The sequence below is a fragment of the Taeniopygia guttata genome, chromosome 18 (assembly GCF_048771995.1).
Source record: "Taeniopygia guttata chromosome 18, bTaeGut7.mat, whole genome shotgun sequence".
NCBI classification, from domain to species: Eukaryota; Metazoa; Chordata; class Aves; order Passeriformes; family Estrildidae; genus Taeniopygia; species Taeniopygia guttata.
The window spans coordinates 2,562,640-2,588,336 of NC_133043.1; the positions used below are offsets into that span (position 1 = coordinate 2,562,640).

Consider the following 25,697-nt stretch of genomic DNA (forward strand, 5'->3'; position numbering starts at 1 on the left):
TGACACAGTGAGATCAGCAGTCCTGTATTTGCCTGAGAATGTATGGCAAATTAAAGAGACAGAGTAAAAAGCTACTTACCTCTAGATATACAGTTAGTTCCTTGACTGATCTCCATATTTGCGTCATCATGTCAGCAATATTTCAGCTGGCAGCCTTCCTTACAACTCCCAGATGAATACTTCAGAGCATTAAGAGAGGATAGCTCTTGCTCTTCTGACGTTTCATCTAGTACTCTTTCAACAGTTTAAAACCTTTCACAATAAAACTCTTTTCTTCTTAGTGCATAATGTACCAAATGAATTCTTGTTCCACATCCCACGCCAAGCATCCTGGATTGGTCACAGTAAAGACACTGTAGACTAGGGCTTAGTAATTTAGGATGATCTGCAACATTTCTCCCTTTTTCCACTTTTCCACATTCTTTGTCCATTAGGCATACATATATATCTCAGACCTAAGCCTTAAATGTTTGGAATCAAGAATTGCCCAAAATGTGATTAACAACATTTTTAGGCATATTTTTGTAGATTCTTTATGTACAGTTCTCCTCTCATTTTCTACTACCCCTCTGCCTGCAGCATGCAATTGTTTTGACAGAAGAATCAAACCATATTGGTCTTAATAATGTTAAGCAAGGAAAAAACCCAGCAATGTATAAGAAGTTGTAAAGTGTTAATACTGTGTAAATATCTGCTGAAAAAGTCTGTCTGATTTTGCTGTGAAACACATTCTTACTGACGACCAGGCCTCTGAGCACTCTCCTTGTACAAAAGCATTGAACAATGCACATAGTCTATACAAATTCAGGTTCATACAGTCACTTAAATCTATACATATGCATGTAAAATCAAAAACTGTCACTTGAATGAAGAGGGAAATATACTGTTTGTAATAACAAAGTACTGCATTATTTCACATTAAAACCTTTTTATTATTAACCCAGCTCATCCAGTGAACTTTAGAAGCTATTGTAGGATTAAATTCATGATGGATTACACTTGCTCACAATCTCAAAGCTTAACTTTTGATTTCTGACCAGATGGCTCAGCACTATTAAAAACCAGCAGCATTGTTTGTTCTAATTTGGTATTTTGTACACATCAAGAGCAGCTCTTGTAAAGCAAAAGTCAAAGAACAAAATAAACACCTTTTTACTTAATTATTTAAAAAGAGAAACTAAATATTCTTGAAATCAACATGTATACTGCTCTAGCCAATGCTATACTCAAGGGTCTGGAACACGAGGAAACAAAGACAAGTAGTTGTGCTTACAATATTTTTTCCTACTGGAAATGATGACTTCTTGAACATGCCTTCCTCCAAGGAGTGTTTTGAATATTTTCATGAAGTTAACGTGGAATATATGGACTCAAATGTTTTTTTCTTAATATCTCTCTTAAAGCAGAGGATTTTTTTTTTAAGTACTTGTACCACAAAAAATTCAAGGACTCTGTAACCAATCAAGATTATGTAAAAAAGCAGCACAGGTCGTATTTTCCGTATAAAAGCATATACACAATTTTAAATGAAAACCATGAGAAGAAATTAAAATAGCCTTCCAACTTTTAAAGGCCTGCTAATAAGAAAACATGGAGGGCTCCTGAAAGTGTGTCTACCCTTGGATTATAATAGATTTTTGAAAATCACATAGCAAAACCTGGAATTTTATTACACAGGGCACCACTGTGAGTACAGCTCACTGTTTTTCCTGCTTTTATCTTAGCTCCCATAACTGATCCAATTCCCCTACTATACTTTCTTATCAATACCATGCATTACTTGATAAGCAAAAGCATTTGTACAAAACAAAAAAACTTCTGGGAAAAAAAAAAGAAGTATCCAAACAAAAACATTTACTTTTAAACTGGCAAAAAGGCATGCTTTCTGTGAGCAAAACAATGAATGCTTTCTCTTTCTTCCTGTATACCCCAGGATCATAACTACCAAGCTCTTTCACTGAAAGTTTTGGTACCAAGACAGTATCTTCAAATGTTTGCAACTGACAATATTCTTTGCAGGTACAGAAATCCCTTGAAAAATGAAAAAAAAAAAAAAAAAAAAAGGAAATAAGAAAAAAGTAAAAAAGGAAGAAAGAGAAGGGAGAAAAAGAGAAAAATATGGAAATAATAAAAAAGAAAAGAGTTGCATCAGGTAAATGGTAAAGATACATTGCAAGTCAGTAAGTTACACCAAGAAGAACAGAAGTTATTATGAATATATTTACACAACTGTTAAAGTACACAAATATAGTGGTAGTACATATGAAGTGCTTTGAGATACTGGTTTATACACAGGTTTATACAGACAGTCTAACTATTTTCTGCATGATGGAATTTAACTATTATGAGGACAAAAACTGCCCCCAAGTGACTACAATTCTAGAAGTCTGCAGTCAACTTTTAAGTACAGTACAGCAATCTACTGGTCCAGATACATAGGAAATAAAGAGGCTGTTTTTTTAAGTCCCTCAAACATTACACTATTAACCACATATATTTACAAGGAAAGCACAGTGAAGTATAAAAGTGCTCAAATGGTAGTGCACATGCCTAAAATACCAAAATTTATAGTAACTGAGGAAATAATTCTCTTATGCAAACTTACCAATCGATCAAATTCTCAAGCTTTTCCACTATACTCTCCCCAAACACACATTTCCCCCAGTCTGACCCAGAGCACACACAAGCAAATAGCTAATGTTCTGAAAGCATCCAAAGAAGAATGATAATATTTGGTATGTGGACTTTTGAGAGGAGCAACAAAGAATTTGTAAACACCCAAAAAATAAAAACAATTTTCCATTAAAATCTGAAGACCAATACCACTTTAAAAATTGCCTCAATTTCTCAAAATACCTAACTGTTCAAACAAAATCTCTGCACATACTATCCAGCACAGAACTTCCCATAATTTCAGTCATAAGAGTTCTGGTACTGTTCCAAGTACAGCAAGGACAGAACACATAGTTTTATGAGACCATTTATAGTAACAGACAGTATGAAGAATTTCCCATATTTCATAACCAACAGGAACCAACAACACCTGCAACAACCTGAGCATGATGAGTCATTCACACCTAGATAATTACTCTGGGCATTCTCAGGTTAAATATACAGAAGAATTAAATATGATATGCATCTGAATTGTAAAAATTATCAGGATTTTATGGCAAGAATACATTACTAGGTTTACGGGGGTGTTGTTTATGTTTTCTTTTTTTTTTTTTGTATAAGAATTCCTTTTTTGAATCTTGGCATGTAATAGAAGGCCTCAATCAATGTATTTATTTATAAACATGTGGACACTGAATGAAACATGCAAATTCACTGAAGATTCAGCAGCAATGTCTGTTTTGCACTTGTAATAATCTCCAAGCTAACCAGCCTCAGAGAAGAGGAAACAAAATTTTCTGAGTAAAAAGTGTTTGAAAATATCCATTCACCCAAACTAAGGAGAGAGACAAACAAACTCTCTAATTCTAAATCCATCAAATGTCTTTCACTTTGTTCTTAATGTTCTTTACAAAAAAGAAATTCATCATTACAATCTCTACTATACTTAAGACTCTCCTGCAGAGTATTTAGTTATCCTCTTCTATGAAACATGAGTATTAAAAAATTCATTTGTGCTACACAGAAAGTTACATGTCCAGTGTGAATGAAGACAGCAAACAGTAAAATAAACTTCTAACAGTTTTAAAAACTTCATGAGAAAACCGACTCAGAATGGGACAATACATGAAAGTACACAATTTAAATAGCAGTAGATGGTTTTGATTCATTTACATGTTCCCTGGCAGACTAATCTTTAAACAAGAAATTTCAAGTCTTTATCTTTAGTTCAGGATTGTTTATACTCTACATTTTTAAATCAGACAAAAGCAAGATTTCTTTACAGAGAAGTAAGCCAATAATTTTAGCAAAATGATACAAAAAACTTTCTTAAACCAAGTAAAAGATTTATAGTTACAGTAGAATAATAAAAAGGGAGTAAAGTCTGCCGCCTGTGGAGGGAAAACTGAAATAGCCATCCAGTAACAGGCGGTGAACTCTGTAAACCATCTTTCTTTTCCAGCCCTGTTACCACAGGGTTCTCTTAAGGTCATTGGGTTTCTGGCAAGAGCGTCCTGTAATGGCAGCTGCTGGAATCTCTGCATGTTCCTCCAAGAGCCTTTTAGGTCACATGGAGAACTCCAATTTCCGCTCTAGTTTAGGGTATATTTGCTAGTAAAGCCATTAATAACATGGGAGATCAGCCATGCATTATCTGCCCTCCATGGCAAAATAATTTCATCGGTGCACAGCGGACTGAAGAACACTGGTAGTAACCCGAGCAGGAATCTACCAAAGCCAAAAAACAAGACAACATCAGCACATATTATTCCAGTTAACATACAAGTGTCTCACAATGTACTTCTAAACTATTAATTGTCAAAATTTAAGTGTGTGAATTTAAAATCCAATGAGAAATACAGTGTTTCACACCCACCTGTAGCTACACAAAGTTCCCTACAATTTTCCTCTTTTATTAGAAGTCAACATGGAAAATTCACCTTTCCGGCCAGAGGGGATGTTTTGAAGAAAATTAGACAAAGCATAAACATGTGCAGAAGAAAGAACCAACTAGAAGAAAACACTATGAATGCACAGTAATAGACTCAATGGATAATTAATTAAGAAAAATATTAAGAAGATAAAAAAGAAATTCATTATCTTCAATAGCTTTTCATTTTCCATGGGACACTGTGTTAGAAGATACTTCTTGTATTTCCATAGCTTGACCTACTGAAGTACAGGTAGCATTATTTCTTATCACTTTCACCATGAAAGTGAAAAACAACCATACATCTTTGGAATTTAAGAAGCGAGAAACATCTAAGTAGCTGGATCAGTATTCAGTATTTGTTTCACATGTGAACAGCTACAAATACTAAGGCATACAGTATAGGCCAACCAACGCAGGTGCAATCCAGACCAGAATGTGCTTGTCTCCTGCATACAGGCTTTTCAATGCAAAGCTTTGCTTTTATGCATTTTTAATATCTATTTTTAATATATTTTTTTTTTACTAAGATCTGATAACTGGTCTTTGAAGTGTTAAGCTGTCATTTACAGTTGGATCTTTTTAATGCTATAAACTGTTCATGAAGCAGGTTGTGCAGAGTCAGCCAAGCACACAAAGCAGAAGGAGAAAACAGAAGAGAAATAGCAGGATTCTTCACCAACTAGAAACACAGGATTAATGCAAGCTTAGGCTTTACAGAGAAAGCGAGACAGCAGACAAGAGTTACACAACAGAGTTTATTAAGGAACAGAAAACTCTCACAGCTTTTTTTTTAATAAGCAGCAAATCAAAGAAGCTTTTGAAATACTTAAGAAAAGTATCCCTCAGGCACTAAGGTCCTGATTCCAACTGAACGCTGTTATTTCTCACATGAAACCTGTTAATGCCAAAAGCAGAACAGACTAAAAAGCCAAAAGCTGCACATAGAAAAGCAGAAACTTCTACTGCACCCAACAGTGGAAAGGACTTCATAATACCTAAATTCAAGTCTGTCTACCTCTGAGATGTTCATGGTCGACAACTACGGTTAGTATGTGAACGTTTTTTTAATATACAGATTTGAACAGATCTGAGTATTTTTAAAATGAGAGCTTATAAGGCATGGAGAAGAATATAAAACAGTGAAAAAATGGACATGGCTGTAACAGAACATTCCATTCATGAAAAGACAAGACAGAGCCTCATTTGAGCAATACTGTTAATTGAGTCTTTGTACAGGTATTTTGCTTTAATGATTCTGAAGCAGATCTGGTTTTTAATGGAAGACATCCTGCTGCATCAACATCCTTGGAAAGATACGTAATTCTCATACAGCTAAAAATTTCAACTTGGCTATTTTACTTTATTGTTGATACTTGAACAATTTAAGGGACCTTTTAGGTCATTATAATTGTCAACTCTGCTTAAGAGTCCAAGTGGAACAGCAGCAATAACTCAGCTTTTGGAAAGACATTTACTTTTAAGTCAGAGAAAAATCAATGCTTCATCAAGGATCCGACCAGAAGGCACAGATACAACTATGAGATCACGTAAGTAGAAGAAGCAAAGTCGGATGTTTCCAAAGAGTTTTTTCACCACCCCATACAAAGTTTTGGTGTCTAATGAGAAGCACTCACCCAGTGCTGCCTTCCAACGAAAGGAGACGAGCAGCTACTTGCCATGGTGTTCGAAAGGAATGCTATTCTGAGGTAGGGGAAAAGACAGCAATTTTTAACAGTTCCACTGCCCCAATATATAAAGATGTCTTAACAAAAATCCAACCTGATCTTGCAGTAGCAACTCTAACTTTTGAGAAGCTCTGAATTCAGACTTCTATAAGACATTTCCATCGTATTAAGAGGCACGTAAAAGAAACAAATCATTAATCCTGAAAGGAAGCTGACAAGGTCAGAAGAACAACACACAGTATGATGCCTATTAAGATGGATATGTGGAGAAAGATCTGTGGATGCAGAAATGGAAAATGAAGAAGCACTGGAAGTATGGCACAACACTTAAGTTATTCAATGGCAGTATTTGCTATAGCCTTCTAAAATCTTCTTTCATCGAAGAGATTAATCAAATACTTCTTTGTGCAGCATTTCAATCCTTCCTTCCAACTACAGAGAATACCTCTGTTACCAACAGGAATTTGCCACAGCTTTTACTGTTGGGTGCTGAACATGCTACATTCAGGAAAAAAAACATTAAACAACTTACTGTGTAACCACAAGCAGTCAGACTGAACCTTTCATTGAAGGAAATGAAGACAACTCACCCATAACTAGATTCTTGAGATGATCACTGCTTTCAGGATGCAGTCTGTGCATGTGGACCAGCAGAACTGATTCAAAGTTGTTTTTACTAGAATATTCATTACCTTATTTACTACCTCTTTTACTATGCCTCTTAATGTTTAAAAACTTAGTGTAAAGGAGATTTAGGGAACAATTAACTTAAAGCGTTTAAGAGCAGAAGAATCTTTTAACAGCTGGTATGATTTTCTGTCCAACACACTGCATACAGATTTAGGCTTGCTGCAATTTAGGCTTGCTTTAAACTTGAACACACCACTTAGAAATGAATCCAGTATCAATGCAAAGGCGGAGAGGAGAGATGATCTACTTATTTTAGAAGTTTTAGTAGGTAACTACTTTCACTTGGACCTCTGTTTTGCCTTTCTTTACTTGTGAGTGGTTTTAATTTTATGCAATAGGTTTTTCATGTCTTTTATCCTTAAACCTTAATTCCTGTTAAAATCACTGTGTCTCAAACACTATACCAACTCAAGACATTTTCTTAGCTTTTTGTACAAACTGAAAGAAATAGATTTGAAACTCTTACACTGCACAATCTGTTCTCCCAATCCATATTACTAATGACACAAAGTAACATCTCCACTTCTGTTTATGATTGTATAATACATAATAGATTCAAGGAGAAAACCACACCAACCAGTCCAACATTACACCTGCCTCCTCAGTCATTACTTACCACAGATATAACTCACACTACAGGAAAACAGCCTCCACTTCTTCATCCTAACCAGAATCTGAAGTACTGCAGGAATACACATATGAATAGACTGTGCTTGACCACTCAGCTCCTACTGATGTTTATCACTGTGAACTCACAACTTGGAGGTTTTATGCTGTTGCATTTACTTCATATAATCCAGAAATGTACTGAATAACATGTGCCATAGAATTTACATAATTTCATTAGAAACACTTAAGTTTCACGAACCATCTCATAGACACGGCAGTTGTTACTCCAATAAACGTTCAAATGCTTGTTACTTAGCGTTAGAAACTGCATGTCTTTTTTAAGGAGAATGACTTAGGTGCTATGAGGACACCATCCTGGATGCCAGGAATTATACCTATTTTGCTATGCTTACCAATTACCATTTTTCCATGAGCATTAAATTTCAATGAGAATGCCTAGTTTTCATAAGAGAACTCCAGTTCCTATTATTTGCATTCATAGGCTTAGTTTTTCAGTTTCAGTCTGACTTGATCAGAATTCAATTTGGAAAAAAGAAAGATAAACACATGGAGTAATCATCTTTAAGAACTCTACTTAGAGGCAAATAACTTTAATTGCCTGAGTAACCTCTGTGCATTTCATTGCGCAGAATTTAACAAGCCTTTCCTCTAGATGAAGAGGTGGAGGGAGATTGCAGATGCACTGTTGCCTTACCAAACCAAGGTATAAAGTAAATGAAATAACAAAACTAACATATATTCTTATAAATAAGAACTCTAACAAATGTAGTTCTTAACAGAAAATATCTGTAGATATGCATGGTAAATGCTAAACGTTGCCTTCCACCAGGAGTATGGCTTAAGCACTTCCTGAAAAAGGACCTGTGGTAGTATATTTACTTAAGACTTACTAAGGAAACCAGCACAATTGCAATGGACATGGACAAGCAATTGCTATTCTTTACAATTCTCTTGATAAGAAGTGATATGGATGACTCTCTATCTTCTTACACCCCTCCAATCAAAATCTGCTTTAATGACTTTGCCACATAACTCAAATACTTTAGGTTTTCCTAAGAACAAGGTATAAAGATAATGGGAAACTCATGGCTATAACTGTTGACCTGGCTAACATCTAAGGATAAATTTTGATTATAGAAGAGCTACTTTAGTATTATGAAAACTGTGAAGAGCATAAGCTATCAACACCTGCAACTTGCACCATCCTGCCTGCTAGAGAGTGACAACTGGGAAAATGAAAAGTCAATTTTCTCTAGCAAGCTCAAGTAGTAGTGTTATAAGCTATAGTCTGAGTAAAATGTTTCAGCCACACCACCCAAGAAGGTGGTGCAGAAGGTGAAGGCAGGGATTGGGAAAATGAAGGGATTGGGAAAATCCACTGTGGAAGATGACTGGGTTTGGGACTGCTTAAGGAACCTGAAAGTGCATGAGTCTGTGAGACCTGATGACATCCATCCATCCATGGGGTCTGAGGGATCGGGCTGAATAAATGGCTACACCACTGTCCATCATATTTGAGATGTCATGGCAGTCCAGTGTAGTTCCCTCTGACTGGAAAAGGGGAAACCATAACCCCCAGTTTTATAAAGGAAAATATGACACAGGGAACTACAGGTCAGTTTCCCCTCAGCGCCTGGCAAAGTCATGTAACAGATCCTCTTGGAAACTATGTTAGAACACATGGAGAATAAGGAGGTGATTGGTGTTAGACAACATAGCTTCACTAAAGGTAAATTGTGCCCAAAAAATTTGGTGACCTTCTACAGTGTGGCTAAGCAATGGAGGATAAGGGAAGAGCCACATATGTCACCCACCCAGACTTGTGCAAAGCACTGGATGCTGTATCGCATGATACCCTTGCCTCTAAACTGGAGAGACAGAGATTTGACACATGGACCACCTGGATAAGGTGGTTCTTATCCACTTGGTGGATAAGAAATTTGCCAGATGGTTGCACTCAAAGAATTGTGGTCAGTGAGTCCATGTCCAAGTGGAAAGCAGTGATGAGTGGTATTTCTTCTTCAGTATAGGGAGTGGTGCTGTTCGAAATCTTTGTCAGCAACATGGACAGTGGAAACAAGCGTACCCTCAGGAAATTTACTGACAACAAGAAGCTGTGTGGTGCAGTCAACCTGCTATAGGGAAAGGGATGCTACCCAAAGAGATCTTAACAAGCTTGAGAAGTGGGTCTCTGGGAGCTGCACGTAGTTCAGCAAGGTCAAGTGCAAGGTCCAGCATGTGAGTCAGGTCAGCCTCAAGCATAAGTACAGGACTGGGTGAAGAATGGATCAAAATTAGCTCCGGGGAGAAAGACTAGGGTGTGTTCATGGATTAGATGCTCAACATGACTCAGCAATGTGCAACTGCAGCCCAGCAAGCCAACTGCATCCTGGGCTGCATCAAAACAAAAGCAACCAGCAACTCAAGAGAGGGGATTCTTGCCCTCTATTCTGCTCTTGTGAGACCCCATCTGGAGTGCTGTGTCCAGGTCTGGGGCCCCGAACACAAGAACAATGCTGACAATGTTAGAATGAGTCCAGAGGAGAGCCACTAAGTCAACCACAGGGCTGGAGCATCTCTCCTATGAAAACAAGCTGAGAGAGTTGAGGCTGTTCAGCCTGGAGAAGAGATTTTGGGGAGAACTGAGAGTAGCCTTGCAGTACCCAAAGGGGGCTTACAAGAAGGCTGAAGAGGGGCTGTTCACATGGCATGTAAAAAGTGCATATAGTGACAGGACAAGGGTGAATCGCCTTAACCTGAAGGAGGGTAGATTTATTTATGAGGAAGAAATTCTTTACTGTAAGGGCAGTGAGGCATTAGAACAGGTTGCCTAGAGAGGTCGTGGACTCCTCATCTCAGGAGATGTTCAAGGCCAGGCTGAATGGGGTTCTGAGTAACCTGGCCTACTGGAAGGTTCTCCACCCATGGCAGGGTGGTCGGAATAAGGTGATCAATAAAGGCCCTTCCAATCCAACTCATCCCCCCAACAAATCTCTCTTGCCCTCCAATTGCAACAGGCCCAGGGGAATCTGTTCAAATTATACTACAGTTAGACACTGTTATTTGGCCACCATGAGTAGATACCAGCACTGGTTCACTGTCTTAAGAACTACATGAATACAGCAGTCAACGAATTATTAGTTCTAACAAACTCAAGAGAAGATCTCGACTAGGCTGTTTTTGAGACTGTAAGGTAGTCAACCAAGCAATCCTATACTTGGAGCAGAGTGTTAAAAAGAGCAGGTATGGAATGTGCCATTAAGCCAGATGGTACTGTTGGCCCATATCACAAATTACACATCTGGATGTTTAAAGATCACTCAGAAAACTACCCACTGCCCTCACAGTATTCACATTCTACAGGCCAAGCAGAACCAAAATGGATCTACAAGCCCAACTGCATTACTTGCATCTTGAAATGTTTATAATGGTGTCACCTCCGCAATGAGCGACATGTCACAAACATAGCAAAAACATTAAAGATGTACATGTACCTAAAACAATCAAGAGGCATCACTGCATTTCTGTCTGTTACTGTTATAACTCATTTATCTGACTGTTAACAGAGACAAAGCATCTGTGATTTGCTCAGAATGCCAAAGACCTGGCAATACACTTTGCCAAGAAACCATCTTTATATTAAAGTAAATGTTCAGGGAGAAGTCTGTATCATAGCCTCACAGAATATTCAAGGTCAAAAAGGACCCCTGGAAATCATGTAGCCCAATCCCACTACCCAAAGTACAGTCTAGAGCAGGCCACTCAGGATTATGCCCAGTTGGGCTCCAAGTAATCTGGGAAAGGGAGACTCCACAACCTCTTTGGGCAACCTGTTAGAGTCCTTGCCTACCTTCATAGTAAAAAAATATCTCTGTATGTCTAAAGGGAATTTCCTGTATTTCAATTTGTGCCCACCCTCCATTGTCCATTCACTGGATATTGCTGCGAACAGTCTGGTTGCACTTTCTTTACATTCTTCTAACAGGTAGTCACACAAATTTACAAGATCCATAACTATGCACAATTCTCCCCTCTTTGTTTTCAAAGTATTTAAAAATACTTCAATGTGAAAATTTCTGGAGGCAAGAATAGCAGTTCAGTGAACAATTTCAGATGGTGAAACTTGTAGCAAAGCCAGTAGAGAAAACCTTACCTATACCCTATTCTTGCCCAGTCATTTCTGCTCCTGAACTGTTCATCCCTTATGCAAGCACAAGTATATGTGCAGCTACAAGGTGAAGCAACTAATTCAGCTTAAAACCTCCCCCGACCCAAGCCCCACTTTGCTTTTATCACAATGGAATTGTTTCTCCAACCCACTTCATACTCAGTTTTAATTAGAGATATCCACCTGGGCCCCATCTAAAAAAGTGTTCTTTCAAGCAGTAAGATTTCATAACTAAGAACACATACTATCCAAAAGTAATTAACTCTGCCGATTAAATGACGAAGCCAAAAGGAACCAAGTCAGTTTTCTGTCAATGTGCTCTGTCAACGAGGAACAAGTCTCTGGCAAAAATGATGCAGTTAAAGCTCCTCCACAGTAGTGAGGCATGATGGAAAAACCTCTAGGTCACTGCAACAGTCTGCCTAACATATTGCTTTCCCAGAAATGTTGCAGAATGTCTACAAATTGGCTGATTTCCATTTTGTAAGTAAGACTAAAAGTAAATGGTACAAAGCCAGGCCACACAGTTTAGGACAAGACTGTCAATAAGCTGAGGAAGGAACATTTTAGCTATAGCACAGAGTTAGAAACACATTTAACACTGTTAGCCCTAAAAAGAAAGATTCCCCAAATTTCTTTGCTAAGTCACTGTGAGCAGCAAGGATGATTTCAGTGCTGACTATGAATCATTATCACTTATCCTCCTGCCATTCTCTTCAAATGAGCCTTCTGCAACATATGTATAATCCATGTATGTGACCTCTTATCGGCTCTGAATTAAGAGCACTGCTCTACAGTGTTCTTCACCAAATGCTTCTTGCCTTTTCTGCACCAATATTGTCTGCTCCGCTGATTTGGAAACAAGATTCACTATCTCTTACTCTGCTTCTTCACGGATAACATATATAATAAAGTCAATTAGTCAAGGAGCTAAATCCCACAATAAGAGGTTAAAATGCTGCACCTCTAGAATTTTGCATCCTCTCATTGCTGTCAAGGTAAAAATAAAAGTTTCTTTACACCCCCATCATTCAGGCTAAATGTCAAGCATTTACACAAATGAACATCATCTGCAAAAACAGTATGAAATCCCATCAATTACCTTCTAAGTTCTTTTGGCAAATTAACTTTATCAAATCGCCTTCATTTTTTCCAATACACGGATTTATTTTTTTTTTACCTGCGAAGTTGACATGCGAGAGGTATCTTGTCGGCCTGTTAAATCAGATGAGGAGATATTGACTGGGGCACCACGATGCAATCTCATACTCACTTTCCTTTCTCGTTCCATACCGGATACTGGCCGAGGAGAGGTGTTGGCTGTGAGAAAAACAGCATTAGAGTCCCATAATGAGAAATGCCATGTTAACACGGTGACTGGAAAAATTACACTCTTGGTGTTTGCACATAAGAATTCCACATAACCAAACGAGGAATCAAGGCCGCTGTTTGACATTTCATAGAAATACGAGTATCAATTGCCAGGCAATGAGTGTTTGTAAATACCTTCAATCTACTAAAAAGCAAGGAAGAAAAAAACAAACCAAAAGGCCAAACTCTGCCCAGAGACAAATTGTCGATTAGAGTAGTCTATAAGTACTCACCCAGTACTTGCTTACTTACCAGCATGTGAAGTTGGGGTAAGGGGAGTAGAAGGAGCTACATCTTGCGTTCCTCTTAACCTGCCAGAAGCAGTGGAGGGTAATCCACGAACAGCTGGATTTCGTGTATATCTTAATCTTTCCTCTCGTTCCCGCCTTTCACGTTCAGCATCTTCAGCTGCTCTGCTTGCACCCTACGGGTCAAGACTAGTGAACAACTTCAGGGATTATTGAGCTTACAACTGTATGTTTGGATAAAAGTACTGAAAAGGAAGAACTGGACAATGTGTGAACTGAAGTTTGAGAAGGCACCAACTGCTTTGGTAAAATTTCTTGAGAACTACGTTAAGTTTTGTTCATACAGCTGCTTGGATAGTCTTCAAAATGCTAACATACACACATACTGTTATGGCAGCTGGACACCTCCTCAAATGTTGCCAATGACCCATGTTAAAAATCAAGGTGAGAGAAAGTAGTAATTCCACAACCTAGCCTGCTGACTGCCCTAAAGGATCTAAGAAGCCTTCCACATTAAAAGCCTTGTAACTGTAATTTAGTTGTCAAGCCTTATAGCATGGATGCCGTATCTCCTGCCTTTCCTCATTTCCTGATCTTTCTGTCTATACAGTAGACTTGTCAAGAGGAAAAATGAAAGATGATCTTACAGTATCAGTTAAGATACTCAAAACTGACAATGCAGTAAAAAACCCCACCAAACCCATTAAAAATTCAAAGTTTTAGAAGGCTATGTGAACTACTCACAAATTTCAGCATGTTCCAGTCAAATACATAGTCATATGAGAATCCTTGTCGATGAAAAAGGTTTCTGAATAATTGCCTTAGATAGGAATAGTCCGGCTTGTCATCAAAACGCAAAGAGCGGCAGAAATTCAAGTATGTGGCAAATTCAGCTGTAATGAAAGGAAGCCTGTTTTTTATCTTCGGCTTCACACTGGCTTTTTGTAATTCTGAGTCAAAACTACCCAAACCACCCCAAACCTGAAAAGTAGGGAATCTTCTTAACATAAGAAGAAGAAGAATGATCTTATACTAGAAATCCACTAAAGCAAACACTATCATGTCAACCCTGAAAAATAAATTATTTTTATATCACAGAGCAGGCAAAGATCTCATCTGTTGATAGCACAGAGTACAGTTCTTTAACCAACAGCTGGTGGGGGAGAAAAGGTTTAAAACTTTGCTTGGAATATACTGAACACAATTTATTGTGGGACACGGAACAGCATTTCTTTGTTAAGACACAATTTATATTAAGAAAGAAAATCTAACAAATGGCATAAGAGAAGCTGATTAGTCTTCCCTGCCCGTAAACTCCATAGAAAATATGTAATTCATGAATGTAAAAGAACATGTAGGAAGCAACATTTGAAACACATAAAAAATGATGTATTTTCGTACAACCCAAACCAAAACTATAGTTCTTGTCATTGTAACTAGTTGCTGAAGCCCTCTTTGTGAAATGAAAATAGCCTCTGATGATGGCTAGTGCTACTATGTTTTAAAACAAACTTAAGTATCATTTTACAATATTCAAAAATTGCTTATTATTGTTTTAGTGTAAATAACAACAGAGAAACAGAGCTGCTCTGAGGCATGATGCTAGGATACAGCAGGGTTTCTCATGCCTCTCACAAATTCTAATCCATCAGCAGGCAAAAACAGATGAAGCTGGGATGATAATTCCCAAGTGAAACAACTGCAGTAGATGAGAGATGCATCTGACTACACAATCCAATTCATCCAAGAAACAGTACCCACACAGACAGAGAAAGAGGTACTTTGTTAAAATGTTGTCTGTTGCCAATTATCCAGCCAACAGGTGCACAAAAAGTAGAGCGCAAATCAGGGTACCATGCTACCCTTCCTCTTGAGGGTGCTTCAATAGTTGAGACAAGGGATCCCTAGAAACACTCTATGAACAAAAAAGATCTGTCTTCAGCATAGTATTTTTACCACGCATGTGGTAAAATCATGGGGGAATAAGGAACGGGAAGAGGAGAGGGAGAGACACATACAATGAAAAAAAGTAGTAGAATTTAACATAAGGAAAGGAGATGTGCCACTAAAACATGAACACATAGGCCTAGTGTCACAGAAGAGCAACTTACAAGGATATCCTTTACACAAAACCTCAATGGGTGTAGACATTTTCTTTTCACTGATACGTTCATATTTCTGCCTCTTTGTTGCTGCTTTCAGTCCCTGCCAGGGGAGGGAGCCCAGGTTAAAATACATCAGTACATAGCCCAAGGACTCCAAGTCATCTCTGCGAGATTGCTCTACAACAGCATAAAAAAGTGAACTCATTAGGTTTCATTTTCTACTGGCAAAACAAAAGTCTGTGCAACAAGACTTTATAAAGCCCTTACAAGAACAAGAGACAGTTGAGAGTTACTATGCCCATGATAAACTCAGTAAAAATTGAAAATAGGCTTTTCTTTTTCAGTAAAAGAAAAGCCTATTATCCTTGCAGTTATTAAAAAATGCGCTAATTCCTGACCATTACAAACTCAGACTGAACAGACACCCAATATAGACTGAATCCCACCTAATCAAAATATGCAAGGCCATGCATGCTGTCAAAAATAGAGACTGTCTCCTATGCCTCCACAAAGCAACATCCATTTTCACTGAAATTACATATGTTGACACTCTTCAAGTTTCAATTTATTGCTTTCCCCAGCTCACCAATTCCAAGATGAGTGTTGATGGATGCATAACGGGCAGTTCCCGTTAAGTTTTTATTTTCACGATATGGAATATGTTGGTGAGTTCGAGCATCTCGATACTTCTTTGCTAGTCCAAAGTCTATTATGTAGACAAGATTGCCTTTTTTCCCCAGGCCCATTAAGAAGTTATCTGGCTTCACATCTCGGTGGATGAAGTTCTTAGAGTGAATATACTCAATTCGACTTATCTAAATACAGAACCACAAGAAAAGTAATTGTCAAGAGACTAAGCACACATATTTTTCTGACAAATACACTAGCAATTATGTCTAAATAATGAAAGAGGCAACCTCCCTTTTTATTATAAAATGTAGAGGCATTAAAGAGAACATAATTTAGAAGACAATGGGCAAACCTTCTCTCCAGCTCTTTGCCCGTGCCTATTTTACAAAACTAGGACAATCTGTTTCCAAAACTTTTGTGGGGAAATTTCTTAGTCTTTGAGCAGTGCAACACCTTGTTTTCAAACAGTGCAGATCCAGTTTTTAAAGAAGAATTGGTAATCACTTTTGGTGGGATAGCTTGGATTTACAAAAACAGAGCTACTTTTGAATTTTTTCTCTATTAATACAGCCTATTCAGCTCTAAATTTTAGTAATAAAATGTATATGATCAAAAAAATTCAATATCCCAACATATTTCACTATCAAGATAATAAAGCCATTTCCTACCATTTGGTCAGCAAGTAATAGGACTGTCTTGAGACTAAATTTCCTTGAACAAAAATTGAAGAGATCTTCAAGACTCGGTCCCAACAATTCCATCACCATAACATTGTAGTCCCCTTCAGCTCCACACCACTTAATTGTGGGAATACCCACTAGGAAAAAATAAACCATTTATTCAGTATAACAATTTGATTTATATAATTGATACACACAAAACTTCAAGGCTCTTAAGATTAATTCTGAGGGTCATTACCATGAATGTTTCCATTTACAGTGAAGCTTAATATTTTATGTTCAGACATTCCAAAATTAAATGTGTGATAACTTCCAGAAGAATCAATAAAAAATTCTAGCAACAGAGGTCTAAAAATAGCCTTTTTTCTTTTTCCCAGAAACCTTCTAGTCTTCATACTTGTCTTGTAACTTTAAAGTATTAAGCATCTTTGTTGGATTTGAACCCTAAGCATTTTACCAATATTAATATGCACGTAGTCTCTAAGATCCAATAAGGCACAAATCAGGAGTCTGAAAAATAAAAGATCCTGACAAACCACTAGATACTATAACTGAAGAAGGCCTCAGAAATTAACTTAGTTTCAAAGCCTACAAAATCACCATGAAATACCTGTCTCCTTCATAAAAAATTTGCAATTAATTTCTACCCTTCCTTCATATTCTTGTCTTTCCTTCAGTTCCATAGTATTTGCTGTTTGGTGAATCTCTACCAAAGTAGCACTGTTTATGAGGTGTATTATTCATTCAGTTTTACAGCATGATAATTCGCCCAAATTTATGGAGGAAGTCAGGAACCTTATTTCACATAAAAATGTAGAAACATTCAAATATTTTGAAATAAATCTGCACATAGGTAGCCTTATTCATACTTTCAAATGCCTCACTCTGAGTTAATTCTATGCATTTTGGTGTGAAATGCCGTAATTTGCTGAATTTAAAGGAAGCATGTTACTCTATGAAGGCTATTTTGGTTACACACAGGTGACAACTGAATGAAGTAGGAATTAAAAAATAACTAAATGCAAATACACATTATTATCAATTTCTAGAGGTCTTATTACCCTACTTGGCATGTACTTGAGATACAGCATGGAATGTACTCTTTATGCAAAGCATATCCTCATTTAGGAAGAATTCAAGGGGCTATGAAAAAACCACAAAACTTAAATACCAGTTCATTAACTGGGTTTATGTCCCAGAAGTGCACAGGAATGTTAGGTTTCTGGAATTTCAAAATATGTGAGTAAGTTACCGCAGCAAAGCAACACGCAGTAGCTGTGAAGTTGCTGCACTCCTATTCTCCACCACTAATGCCATTTTGCCTTTGAACTCTCCCAGCAAGGAAATATTTTTAACACAGAAAAAAGAATACTAACATGTACAACAAAAATTAACCTGATTTTTAAAAGTTTAGAATTGTGCTACCATAATAAGCAAATCAGGTGAAATGGTCCAAAGTAGTGGTTGCCATCTTTCACTGATCCATGAGAATCAGAAATAAGTCACTGTTCTGGGACCAAACTTTGTTTCACATTGTACAAGATCCTCCCATTTTAATATTTCAGGAACCATGAGAAACATTGGAGGATCTTACTACTTATCATGAAGTGTGATAGCCATGGATTTGGAGCGCCCCTTTACAACCCTTGCAGAACTGAAATGCTGCTCTTCATCTACCCTGCTGCCTTTCCCACCTTCTCCTTTATTTCTCAAAAGAGATACCAAACATTAACTGCCAGGTGCCAGATAGATCAAAGGTGTAAAAGCAATAAAATCTTTGAAGAAGGAAAATAGTTTGCTTGCCTCCACCCTGCATCATTTTGTAGATTTTACTCTCGATGTGGAGCTGAGGATGTTTGGTTTTCACGCATTCCAATTTTATTGCAACCTCCTCTCCAGCAGCAATATCAGTTCCTAAAACCAGAAGAATTAAAATATTGGTCAAAGTATTTTTAAGATGCATTTCCTTTGCCAAGACCAAAACAAAACGAGCATCAACAAGCTACTTCTAAATGGCAAACATCCAGAGATTAAGTACTTTCAGCCACAATTATCTAAAAATTATTCTGAAACTTTACAGATAGTCTCCAACAGACTAGGATTACAAGAAACAACTATTAGACACTGTAGCACAAGAAGCCAAAATTACTGCTATCCCATTAAAAAACGAACAAACAAACAAAACAAAACCCCCAGAAAACCAACTAAACTAAACCAAGTGCATCTCCTCAGGGATGTCCTTCCACTTCCAGTCTGTGGTAAAAATGTTCAGAATTAATCTTTACAAACATGCCACACAAACCCACCAATGGAAGAAGTACTAAGAATTCAAATCACCTCCTCTTATGTCTTGGAAATAGAGACTACAATTTCCCTAGATCTCAACATAGTCCGGCTGTACCCTGACACCTCATTTTACTTGGCTGGAAGGAAGATTATCTACACTGAAGAACCTGCAGTCTGCAAAAGCTTTCTTTAAATCTCATTAAATTCTTGTTTTAAGAATCAAAAAAACACTTACCTGTTCACTTTCAAAATATGTAGGGAGAAACAGACATTCTTAAATAGAAACAGTCAAGAAAATAGACATTCTTACAGCCAAGCAACTTACAAAGTACAGGAAAAAAGGAAATAGCAAAAGGAAATGTGTGACACTTCACAGACATTATCCCCAAGTCTCTCTACTTTAGGAATTCGGCCTGAATTTTCTGCTTTACCTCATGGTTCAGGATCATGCAAAGTATATCACCTATGGTTCGATCTGATCCCCACTTCCAAATGCCTAACTTGAGGTTGTTTTGTTGAGAAACAGCAAACAATCCTTTTGCACTCACTTTTTCCATTATGAGGATTGCATACACTTTTACACTACCTCACCTTTCCCTTAACTCTTTTCAGAATTCAAAAACTCTTGTCATTCCCTGTATCAGTAATTTTTAATTACTGCGTATTACTTCCCATTTCTCTTATCTGTACCTTTGTCAGTTCCATAATGCCCTTTTTGGGAGTCACACAAAACAATTAAAACATATGTGCATAAAGACGTATTCTTCCACCTACCTATTTTTTCCCATGTTTTTCTTTGACCATTACATTGTACTGACCTAACTTTTATAGTTGCAAAATCCTGTTCCTGTGATTAAGGAGCTACTTCAGTGCTTTTGTGCTATAAAATCAGGTAAACTAAGACCACAAAGACATGCTAACGTCCCACACCTCAAAACGGACATGACTGTTCACTTGGGCAGGAACTGATACTGCAGGAAATCATCTGAGCTCACGCAAGACTATGTGTCTTTTTCTACATTAATAAAATGTCTTTCCATTTGTACGCACACGTGGGTATCAAGGTGGTGCTGCTGGAACACTGAGTTTCTCTGAGTGGACACCCCAGCAGGTATTTATTAGGCATCTCACCCTGAAAATCTACAAAACATATGAAGCTCACTCTAGATACAATAAGTGCAACTCAAGCCCATCCACTGAAAAAACACAAAAGAAAAATAAGGCCACACATATGACTCTTTTTTATCTAGCATAACAAGTGACAGGATCCTGGATTGTTACTTTGGACACAGTACAGCCGCAGCAACTGAAAGCTCTTCAATATATAATCTAGTATTTTTCACACTTCATGGATGAATTATTTTGGTGGACTTAAATTAATCTCAGTGAACATCAACCCAGAGATTTGAAAGCATGTATCAAAAAAACAAGGAAGCAGGACTTATTAATACTGACCTCCCCACCACAAATGAACCACACAACTCCTGACCTTTCTTGACCATCTCTTGTTCTCCTAAGTTCTATAAAGAAGGTGTAGACCGAAGACCATATTAACCAATAAGCGATCAACAGCAATGGGGGTGTTTCGGGGCTCCGATTGGTTTGCCTTTTTAAAAAATCTTCTGATCCAAAACAGACAGAGACTTCCATCCGTATATAATGAAAGACATGTCTCTCTGAAGACAGCTGCAGTCTTCCGTGGCTGATTAACGCAAGAACTGTGTAGGAGGATCAAAACCTGTATTATCAGGATCAAGTCCTGCTCAACGCACCATTAAACTTACTTGACAGACCATGGTCTTGATCTGCTAGGTAACTTCTCCGCCTATTTGCTCTTCCTAAGAAGTTTTACCACCTAAGAAAGCCAAGATCTTTAGCCTGAACTCCACCTCTACGTAAGCCTCTCCTCCAAGACAAGAGATTTTGTACTATTAATGTAATTAATATTTCTGAGTCCAGCAAAACCAATGAGAGTGGCACAAAAATGCAAATCATTCTGCCAAGCAATCCAGTGCTTGTCCCCAAGAAGGGACTTTTGTCTACACTTTAAACCTGAGACAAAAGTTTCTAAAATTTTACAGTGTCCTGTATTCCACCAAAAGCTTGGCTTCCTTTAAGGAATATGTAATAATATTTAAGAAGTAGCAGTTCTATAAAAGGAATAATTAAAAAGTAGTAACAAGCTGTACAATGAGACATCACCATTTCTAATTGAAAAAGAAAGACTAAAGTTGTGAAAGCTTTTTTTTTAAATACAAAACTCTTATGTACTTGTAATTGCGAAGTCCTCTTCCCTAAGGAAGGCCTTGGAAATTATTTTAATTAGTTTACAACCTAAAACTCATTCTTAAGAAAAATATATACATAACACAAGAAACCATGAAAACACTGCAACTACTACTCTATCTTTATGACTCATTCCTACTTGACCTCACGCTCCCTGCAAAAAAATAAACGCTTACTCTGATCCATTCACACTCCTGTCCACTTTTTATACTATTTAGAGTATCTGTGTATCAATTTCATTCATATCTTCCCCTGGAAGGTAACATAGGTAAACTCTTAAATTTCATTTTCTTTAAGTTTTCCATGCTTATTTATTTACAGTAGTGCCTTACACTTAAAAATTCTGTCCCACAGACCCCCATTCCAAATTCCAGAAAACAAATTTTGAGGTACAAAGAAGAAGAGGAAAGAATGTGAAAGAACCATGCTCCTAACAATGTTGTTGGTTTCTTATTCCAAAGTAGGGTAAAAGGGAAAGGGTGGGAAAACAGAGGATGCCCCTCCTCTCTACTCTGAAATGTCTTCAACACCCTTGTAGCTGCATTTGAGACAAAACCTGGGGACTGGAAACAGGCAAAATAGTCAAATCTTCATTTTCAAAGCATAAAACTGAGCTGGGAATGTATGCTGAAATAATCTACAAATTCACTGAGGCCTATCAGAAGGCACGTCTACTTAAAAGTAAATACTGACTTCTGAAATAACATTATAAATTATTTTAAGACACTTATGTCTACTGTACAGTCTGAACAGCAGAGCAGTAACTGGAATTTTTAAAAAACTGACCACATTTCGTTATCACAAAAGCCAGTTTTCAAACATCTGTTCTACCAGATAATGGCAGGCAAAGCAAATGGGACTCTACAAAAGGCTTCAGTTCTTGAGAGACAATAATTTCCCCTGAAAAAATAAAACCATGCCACCAGCTGGACCTTCCATTCACATATTTCCATGCTAGTTCCATGCCTGAGCCATGCTTCCACGTAAATGGCATGACATTTGCAGTAAGCCTTGAGAGTAAATCCAGGACAATTGTTTAGAAATGAAAAAATGTAAAACTCACAGGATTTATTGCATAGAATTCAGTATGGCATTAATATATACACTAGCATACAGCAAACTATTACTTTCTGTGCAACTTCACTGGTGTAAGCTGCATTCATAGAGATAAAAGTGACACAAACGTTTATTTCACTTGCACTTGATACTAATACTGTATTACAATCTGATTTATCTGAGCAGCAGTCAAAAGTTTAAATTTTTCAAATTATCTAAGACTTTTCAGATTTTAACTGCTGTCTTAATTGCCCCCCAAAATTCCAATGGAAGCTAACAAGAATTTTTGCACAAGCTTTACGACAATCTTCTATGGTCACATCTTCAATCTTCTATACATGCATTGCAGAGAGGAAGAATCACGTTCTCTGACTCTAGACAATCACATACCTTCAGTTAAAATAGCATATTTTTCATCAGGCATATGATCTGTCTAATGGATAATGAATATTTAATGATCTGTAAACAAGCAGCTTTAAATAACAAATTATTTTGGAATGGCAGCTGTGCACTGCAACATGTATAGAAAAACAACCCCCACCTCTCATACTGCATGCACTGCCAAACCTACCACATAAGACAGCAAGTGACATTATTTTTATCTTCCACAGTCAATGAACCTTGGCCCCTGCAACTTCCACCTTCCCTCACCCCCCCTTCCCTGATTTGCTCTTCTAGGTTAACACAATTTTCAAAAGCAGAATACTTGTATCTACTGGATGAGACATAATGATCATATTTCTTTGGATTGAACCCACTTCACACGGCTTGAGAGTTTGCCGAATATGTAGAGTATTTTAAAAATACCTGCTTTCAAAATCTGTTGCACCCACCACCTGAGCTTGTCATAAATAATAGCAGCAGTAGGCTATGTTAGAGAACTATAATAAGGGGCTGGCAAAGAGAATTCCAATCCTGTACGTTTTACAATTGTACAGCGATCACGATTAGGTGACGGTCAGCAACAGGATTTGCCAAACTACGAGGATTATTTGAAGGATTTAAAGGTTTTTTACTGCAACCTAATCACTTGTATATGTGTAATTTTTTTAGGCCTCAAAGGAGAATAAACATTCTTCTGACAATTTTTCCTAGTCCACTGCAGCGATATTTAACCCTGGTACGTTTCTTCTCCAAAACGTTTTTCCAAATGCGGTGGGTTGTGGGGTTTTTAGGGTTTATATGATTTTGGTTTTTTCCTTCCTTGTTTTCAGACAAGGCGATTTTTACCCTTATGCACATTTTACAGACTCGAATGGTGCCCAAGGTCACTAGACAGCAACGAGAAGAGAGGCAGCCGAGTAAACCAGAATTCCTGATTTCCGCACTATCCAAATTAGGACATGATGTCAACGAAATATTAAATTACTGCTGCTGTGTCCCTAGCCCAGCTACTTGCCTGACCCGACTAGGCCCTCGATGTTCTCCACACAGCCACAAAACGGCCAGCTAAATCCCCTGCGAGCCATCCTCCTTACCCAAGTAGATATCCCCGAAAGAGCCGCTCCCGATCTTCCGGCCCAAACGGTACCGGTTCCCAACTCTCAGCTCCATGGCGGCAGCTCGGGTCGTTCACGACCCCGTTCTGTTGCTCTGCCCGGCCTGCTGGCTCTCGTTCCGATGCCTCACAGTCCTGCGGTTTCGGATGCCATCGCGGCTCTGGTCTCGCCGCTCGATACTAACGAGACAGGCAAGACGGTGGCCGCAGCTCCCGAGCAAGATGGACACGGATTCCCGATGCGATCGGCTCCTCAGCCGCTGCGGCCCCCGCCACCATCCGCCGTGACCTCACTTCCCTAGCGACGGGGGCGGGCCGCTGCCGCAGGGACGGCGCGCGGAGGGCGGGGCGCGGGTGCCGTCCCGGCCGCCCCCCGCCGCCGGTGCCCGTCTCACCGCGCCGTCCCTGCCGCCTGCCGGCCGCGAGTGAGGTCGGCAGTCTTCCCGGTGTGTGTGGCGTCATCGTCCCCGCGGTGGAGATGAGCTCCGGCAGCACTGCGTTCCGAGGAGCGCCCGTTTGACCGGGAAGGCAGCAGGGCGAGGAGGGGGAGAGTGGTGCAGGGACAAAGTCTGAGAAGTGACCCCGCAAATTTCAGGGGAAAACCATGTCATTTTTGCCGGGGAGGAGTATTGGGATCTCCTCCTTCTCTCCGGGTGAGGAAGAATGTCTTCTAAGTGTCGTGCTAAGCAGAGCACCGCAGGGCCTGTATGTATAACCATGTAGTGTGTGCACATGTGAAGCTGTGTATTTGTGAAGCCTCATACTGTAAAAGTTGTAAGACATTGATGTCTTAGGTGGCTGACAGCTGAGCCTCTGGAAGTACAGAGTAAGGGATGGAGAGGGAGTGTCCCATCTGCACTGGTGGGGGGCACTGGCTGTGGAGTAACTGAAGGGGGTGTCTAAAGCAATGCCTTCATAGAAAGGGGGTTTAACATCATAGCAAAGCCAACAGGAGTTAGTTAGGTTCGGTTTGGTTTCGTTTAGGGTTAGAAAGATAGCTTCTAGCATAGGAAAGATTGGGTTTGGATCTGACTCAGCCGTGCGGCCTATCCGGAGGGCATCTGCAAGGCCAGTCGGGGTGTCAGTGACTTTTGGGGGCAAGGTTCTGGGGTGGGTTGTGTTTTTCCCTTTTAGCACGTTCTTGATAACTTTATTGGGTCCTACTGGTCGAGGTGCTGGTGGTTGGAGCCTGATAATTCATACATTCACCCACCTTCTCGGTCCTCTGAGGACCACTGTCCACGTTCTACCCGTGGCCCAGCTAGGGTGATCTGGCTGTAGGACAGTCATGTTATAACTTACGCATACCCGATATCTAGGCTGTGCATTGTGGTCTCCACAGCCAAAGGGTGCCCAGGTGAACTGTAAGAATTTGTCAGCTCCTACGGTTGCCACCCATCTCCCCATGGTCTGGCATCTGTAACAATGGTTTCGCAGCCCCAATATCCGCAATGTCCCCACCCCGGGTAGTCGCAGTACCTTTTCCCTGGGTTGGATGCTGGGCACCAGTAGGATATGTACATGAGTACAATACGTGGGTTTATGGGCCGTAGTTTTGGTTGTCCTGGAAACAGATTGGCTATGTGGAACACGAAGGATGGGGCGTTCGCTGTGCTGACCTCTTTGAACACCTTGTTACTTGAGAGATGTTGCATGACCCACCTAAATGGCTGATGAGGGTAGTGGCCTGGGTCGGCTTGCCCCCCAGCCACCACCCCCAACAGCAAAATCGCACAAAGACACTGTGCATGTCTGGGTCTCACCGGTGTGGGACTCTCGGGTTTTGTCTGGCGACTTGGTGGTCTGTCATCTCCCTCT

General features: G+C 39.0%; 1 protein-coding gene across 2 annotated transcripts; it reads right to left on the reverse strand.

Annotated features, from left to right (window-relative positions):
- Positions 1-908: 908 nt before the first annotated feature.
- Positions 909-24,197, reverse strand: CSNK1D (casein kinase 1 delta). Of its 2 annotated transcripts, XM_004176968.6 has the most exons (10): positions 23,860-24,196; positions 18,557-18,667; positions 16,742-16,890; positions 16,030-16,258; positions 15,450-15,620; positions 14,083-14,231; positions 13,343-13,514; positions 12,900-13,039; positions 6,181-6,247; positions 909-4,341 (listed from the first exon to the last, which is right to left on the reverse strand). In XM_004176968.6, the coding sequence occupies exons 1-9, from the start codon at positions 23,933-23,935 to the stop codon at positions 6,215-6,217; spliced, it is 1,230 nt and encodes a 409-aa protein (XP_004177016.1). In that variant the 5' UTR covers positions 23,936-24,196; the 3' UTR covers positions 909-4,341; positions 6,181-6,214. The 2 variants fall into 2 exon arrangements, with proteins under 2 accessions (XP_004177016.1, XP_002197513.1); XM_002197477.7 differs by lacking the exon at positions 6,181-6,247 and having other exon boundaries at positions 23,860-24,197.
- Between the last annotated feature and the right edge of the window lie 1,500 nt (positions 24,198-25,697).

Excerpts from the sequence above, each read along its gene's own strand:
- CSNK1D (XM_002197477.7), bottom strand. The coding sequence starts at position 23,935 with ATGGAGCTGAGAGTTGGGAACCGGTACCGTTTGGGCCGGAAGATCGGG. Across the intron at positions 13,515-14,082 it reads ACTGGAACATGCTGAAATTT|GGTGCAAGCAGAGCAGCTGA; the intron begins GTGAGTAGTTCA and ends CTTGACCCGTAG. Across the intron at positions 13,040-13,342 it reads TACCCCAACTTCACATGCTG|CCAACACCTCTCCTCGGCCA; the intron begins GTAAGTAAGCAA and ends TTTTTCTCACAG.